Source organism: Amphiura filiformis, chromosome 12 (assembly GCF_039555335.1).
Source record: "Amphiura filiformis chromosome 12, Afil_fr2py, whole genome shotgun sequence".
Taxonomy (NCBI): domain Eukaryota; kingdom Metazoa; phylum Echinodermata; class Ophiuroidea; order Amphilepidida; family Amphiuridae; genus Amphiura; species Amphiura filiformis.
In genome coordinates this window covers 1,944,369-1,950,490 of record NC_092639.1, presented here as the reverse complement: position 1 = coordinate 1,950,490, position 6,122 = coordinate 1,944,369, and the positions used below count along the sequence as shown (strand labels likewise).

General features: G+C 37.3%; 1 protein-coding gene across 1 annotated transcript in view; it reads right to left on the bottom strand.

The window, feature by feature from the left end:
* Positions 1-1,679: 1,679 nt before the first annotated feature.
* The window catches only part of LOC140165637 (SAP30-binding protein-like), a 28,735-nt gene continuing 24,292 nt past the window's right edge, over positions 1,680-6,122 (bottom strand). Inside the window, exons 7-8 of the mRNA XM_072188930.1 lie at positions 4,972-5,136; positions 1,680-3,245 (exon numbers count right to left, since the gene is read on the bottom strand). Of these exons, the coding sequence (XP_072045031.1) occupies positions 3,001-3,245; positions 4,972-5,136 (410 nt within the window). The 3' untranslated portion in view covers positions 1,680-3,000. The remainder of the gene's footprint in view (positions 3,246-4,971; positions 5,137-6,122) is intronic.

Below are 6,122 nucleotides of genomic sequence, written 5' to 3'. Positions count from 1 at the left end.
TATGCTGAACTCAAAAAGACCCCATAGGACCGTATAGGGGGAAGGAATTAATTTTATCCCAAAACACTTTCAAACATGTCAAATTATGTGTCTGGCCCCACAGAGCCCACTGTAATATTTGTGTGTGTACGACCCATCGTTAAAGGAGTATTTCGTGATCCTAGCATCCTCTTTTTTATGACATTTTTCAGTACATATCCACGAAAAAAGCATATTCCCAAAATTTCAGTTGATTCCGATTTTGCGTTTGCGAGTTATGCATGATTATGTGTATTACACTGCTCCATAGACAATACGTTGTAATTTCGTTCTGGTGCACCAGAACGAAATTCAAATTTCAGCGATATCTTTGCTAAACGAATTAATCTGCAAGAAATATTTTGTACATAAACATTATGTAGCCAGAGTATTCCAGTGATATAAAAATCTCAACTTTTTTTGAGAAAAGTGGGGGATGAGGCTGTGGATCACGAAATGCCCCTTTAAGAGTTATGGGGCACAAAAGGTCACAGGTCGATTTGCTTGTGTATTTGCTGTGTGTATAGGTCAAAAGTCAAAGTTGTTTCAATTGCTTCATAAAAGTTGAGGCAAATTGTTCGTCTTGCTTAGAGGTTTCATAAAAAGAATAGTTTGCACTATCTGCAATGTCTAGTTAACATGTTGCACATCAAAGAGTCAAAAGATATGTAGAACTCCATAGGATTTATGTAGTTATTTATCATTTATCTTCTGAACTTGACATCACATATAGGAACAACTATTCTTTTCCTGAATCACTTGAGGAACAGTTAGCATCCATTTTTACATTTTTTATGTAAAAACCTGAAAAAATGCTCAGATTTTTATGAAAATAGTCTCAAATGTTTCATCTTCTATAAACAAAAGAATAAAAAAGAATAGTTTGCCAGGATGTTTCGTTACCATGGTAACAAGGTGACAAAGGTCGATGCCCATTGAATCGTATAGACCTGACCATTTTTTGCTATGTTACTATGGTTGCCCACGTAAGGAAACATCAGACACAATACAAACTATTATTTTTCTGCATGGATTTTCTATGATGAACAATTTGAGACTATTTTCAGGTTTTGATTATATTTATAGGTTAATACATGTGCATCACTTGTTGGGAGTGAAATTGTACAAAATAATGCACACGTACCGAGATGTTGATGCGTCTAATGCACGAGCCCAGAAGGGGGAGTGCATTAGACGCATCAACATCTCAGTACAAGGGCATTATTTTGTACAATTTCTCGAGTGCTACGCATTTATTAACCTATTTCATACACAAGAAAAAAATCCTGTGATTTTAGCATTTTTATAACAAAATTGTCACTAAAAATTTGGAAAATGCAGGCAAATATAAATGCAACAACCCGCAAGTAAAATGAACACGCCCGAAAGCACTGCGCATAGTATGCGCCTGTGCATTTGTACAACATTTATGCACGGCTAGTAATTAACTAACGGAGGCTCTGATTGGTTCTTACAATCTAGGAGTGTATGAAATATATTTATTTATGTGAACAATTCAAATGAAACAGTTGTGGATTTGTCTAGTGAGGTCTGTACTGTTTCCATGCAAGATCAGTGTTTACTGTTTCCATGCAAGATCAGTGTTTACTGTTTCCATGCAAGATCACACATTACAAACAATTACAAAGTTAGCTTCTCAGTTTTCTTGAAAATGATTTTATTTACATACTTACAAAAGTTCATGACATTGATGTACATTTAATAAATATTTCTTTCTAGAAGTACAATGAACTGAACCATGAAAAATGTTGTCTTCATATTTTTTGTGTTCAAAAGAAAGTGAAGAAAACGAAGTAACCTGAATTTCTAGCATAAACTATTTGTAGGATCTACAGTCTTGGACAGTATGGAGGACACTTTTCAAAAGAACATAAATTGAGTCACTTGGATAGGTACGATCATAAAGGTTAATTTTGTCCAAAATTGTAAGGAATAGAAAGTACATTGTACAGTAAAATGAGGGTTCAATCATATCTGTAATTGGAGATAGCAGAGCCAAAGGCAGCAAAGTGGTCAATTACAAAAAAGATGAATACCCTACACCTGTGAGCATTATGATTGGATAGATGCCTTCTTGACTCAATCAAGCTAAATGAGGCATTGGAAGGAAACATTCATCACTCAATCAAGCTGAGTTGTTGAAAAGAATCATTCTTGACTCAGTCAAGCTAAAGGAGTCATTAAAAAGAATCATTCTTGACTCAAGCTAAATGACACATTTCTTAGGTGGTATCATTTGTTTTCATGTCCATTTCTCCTGTAAAATCCATTGAAATGGGACTTAAAGTTCCAAGGTATGAATATATCCATGTTGCACAAAACGGTGAAAAACAAAAGAAGTTCAATACTTCTTTCCAGAAAATACATTTTGGCAGCAAATGACTAATCTGGCTTGATCATGTCGCACATTCTGCTTTCCATCTCTAAAAAAATATAGAAATATCTGAAACGGCTTGGCAGTCAGATCATAATTTAGATCACCACTGTCTTGAATAGACAGACATTCATGTTACTGTATATCCTCGAATAGTCGCACCCTTCTATCACACGCCTCCCACCTTTTTTTTCAACCAAGATGTTTCAAAAATGCTGATATTTCCATGCTGTATTGTGTAGTAAGCTTACCAAGGTGCACACACGATCGCTAAATGGTATCGGTAGTTGGCGAAAGTCTGATTGTAAACCCGGAAGTGAATGGGAATTCATCGTTCCTAAGCGTGAGTTTTAAGCTTACCTAATGAGTTTAACAGGAATTATCATTCTAAAAATGACCTCTAATCAATGTCCTCTTTTGGAAAATGCAACGCCCCCGGGAGAGACTTTTTCGAGGGTATACGCTTATTCTCAAGTTTAGGCTTTTAAAGTTCCAACTGATGATATGACGGTCGTCTTGAACGTCTTGTTCAACTACAGGGAATGTTCCTACTGCAGCTGCAGCATCCAGCATATCTTACAATCATGTTATTTATCAAGTTTGGGCTTTTTTAACGTCCCAACTGATGATATGACAGTTGTCTTGTTACCTGCTGCTGATGTTGTCGTTGATATAACCGTGGGATGTGTTACTGTAGTGGTAATGATAGTTATCTGTGGTCTATTGACTAATGGGACTGCTCCTACTGCGGCCGCCGCAGCCGTTGCAGCCAGTAATTGTGGGTTGGTCTGCATCCCCCATTTGGATTTTCTTTTTCTTTCCGGTTCTTCACCTGAAAAGAATAATAAACAAAAGTTGTAGTGGTTCATAAAAAATGTAAATCAACTACAGTGGCAACTCGTTAACACAATTTCTGATAACATGAAGTGTTTTTAAAGACCAAAACTTATATTCTACATTATAATATAAACTGATAACACGAATTCCTGTTAAGACAAAGGTTGAGGGGGTAAAAATACTCGATTGTAAAAAAACACAGGCATGAGACTGCACTTTCCTAAAAAAAACTGAAAAAACTGAAAATGCGCGTGAAATTGGGCAAAAAGTACCAAAAACAGGCTGAAATTAAATAAAGTTGCGGAAATTTTGACTATAAAAAAAACTGAATTCAGTTTTAAACTGAAAATTCTCATGCCTGAAAACAGTGTTCTGAAAAAATGTGTCATTATTATTATTATGTCAAAATTTTCAAAATTTTATTATTACGTTTCTGGCAGGGAGGGAGGGTCGGCTGAGAAACGAAACCAGTTACGTTTAAAGGACGTCATCGATCTTTTGGTTTGTTCCCTTAATGAGTTGCCACTGTACATAAGGTGGTACTTTACACCCCTTGATAAATTTGTGACTATTTTTGCAATTTTTTCTCAATAATAACACACTGGTAACGAAAGTTATGTATATTATATGGGCAAGGAATCCAGTTACTACACTGGAATTTCAGTGACTCAAGACAAGCAGTACGTTATTTATTACAAGAAAGAGGTACCGCTAGAATGTACCTCATTTCTTAACATACATAATGAACCACTTGTCTTGAATCACTGAAAATTCAGTGAAGTAATTGTATTCCTTGCCCCTATAATATACCGTACATAACTTACCAGTGTGTAGTTATTTTTTGAGGAAAAATGCAAAATTAGTCAAAAAATTGATCAGGGGGGTATAGTACCACCTTAAAAGCAATAATATGTGATTTGCATAAAGAATAGATTCCTATTTAAATGTTAGTTTTCACTGATCACATTGCCCCCTGTTGATTTTGAGGCAAACAAATGAAAGCCATGTTGCTCCCAATGCTATGTAACCCCTAAACGTACAGTTCGGATTTATGAAGGTTTCCAAATGCAAAGCTTTAAGAGGATCTGCTTTACTCCTTAAACTCACTCAATCCTCATATTGGTTTACATCAACATTGCAAAACTCGCTCAGTCCAAAGAGTGATTTTCTCATATTGAGTCAAATTGACCAGAGTCAGTTTTGGAAAACAACTTCTCATATTGGGCTATTCCAGTTGAAATCCATACACCCCCTGTAGGTGACACGATGAAGTAAACCATTCAGCTCAGACAACCCCATTTAAATTCACTCTCCTTGTGTGGGAGATTAAGGTCATGTCTTCCATAGACATATGGATTTCAACTGGAATAGCCCATTGTTATTAAACCCATTAGGTTTCATTGCCTGAACAGAATTGATCATGTCTCACCTCCTTTTTCAACCAAATCGACGGTAATAACTCTTGTAGTGAGGGATCAACATTTAACCACAAATTGCCTCAGGCAAAACTCACTTTCTGGGAACTAAATACCACACAAGGTCATTTTTATGTAACTCATTGACCCATTTGTGTCATATACTGCCTCTAGCTACAATGACAGCCTGGTGATCTGATCAACTCGTTCACAGATACCAACTTCAGGAGGGAATGCAAGTTTTGATCAATTCTCTTCAGGTAGTAATACATTATGCACCATGATCCCTTTCCTTCTCAAACTCACCTAAGATTTGTGCTGTTGATGCACCCGCTGATGATGACGATGCCACTTGCTTTAGCTGCTGATCAACAGGCAGTGGTTTCTTGGCCATCCCCATCACAAATTCAACTTTGGTCTTTTCTTTCTTCTCTTTTTCTCGTTTGGCCATGTCCTCTTTTTGTGCTTTGGCTGTGGAAAATGCAGATTTTACATCATGGACATATCTGTTATGAAGTTGTTTTTATTCCCTTTTAGCTAATTTGAATAAAGTTTTTCCACCAATTTTCTTATCCCTCAGGACGGGGTACTACAAAATACTACTTGATATATGTGCTGTTTGTGCATGCATCCCACATGGTGTGATGACGCATTGACACAATCCCCCTAAGTGATGTATAGGTACGGTTTTGCTGGCCAGCGAAGTCTAACAGCAACACCCGTGGCAAAGTGTCACCAACCCAGTGCTTGGCATGCGAGGTGTCTCGGGTTTGAATCCCACCCAGAGCAAACAACTTCTTTCTTTGTTTTCTCTCTTTATTCCTTCCTTCTTTCCCTTCCCATCGCCAAAAAGCCCTTAGGCAGTTAGGGTTAGGTTACCACTATCGAAACTCAGTATAGGCTTAATTAACCCTTACAGAACAGGGTACTTCAAAATACTACTCGATATATGCGCTGTTCGTGCGTGCATCCCACATGGTGTGATGACGCAATCACCCAAAGTGATAAATAGGTACAGTTTCGCTGGCCAGCGAAGACTAACACTCGTGGCAAAGTGTCGCCGACCCAGTGCATGGCATGCAAGGGGTCTCGGGTTTGAATCCCACCCAGAGCAAACAACTACTTTCTTTCTTTTCTCTCTTTATTCCTTCCTTCTTTCCCTTCCCGTCACCAAAAAGCCCTTAGGCGGTTAGGGATAAACAAAAATGAAAGTTTTGGATTCAAATCATTTTACCTTTATCGTCCACAGAATAGCTTTTATATTTGCAATGAACAGAGAATCTTATAGAGATTATGTTATGTTCTTTTACAGTTTTCACAAAAATGAATCCTTCCTTCCTTATACGTGCTTACTTCAATTGTTTGAGTATCAAGGCACAGGCTTTACGTGCAGTTTTACCTATGCACAATCCTGGAACCTAGGATTGACTGCAGATATCAGAACTGGGAATGGTCCC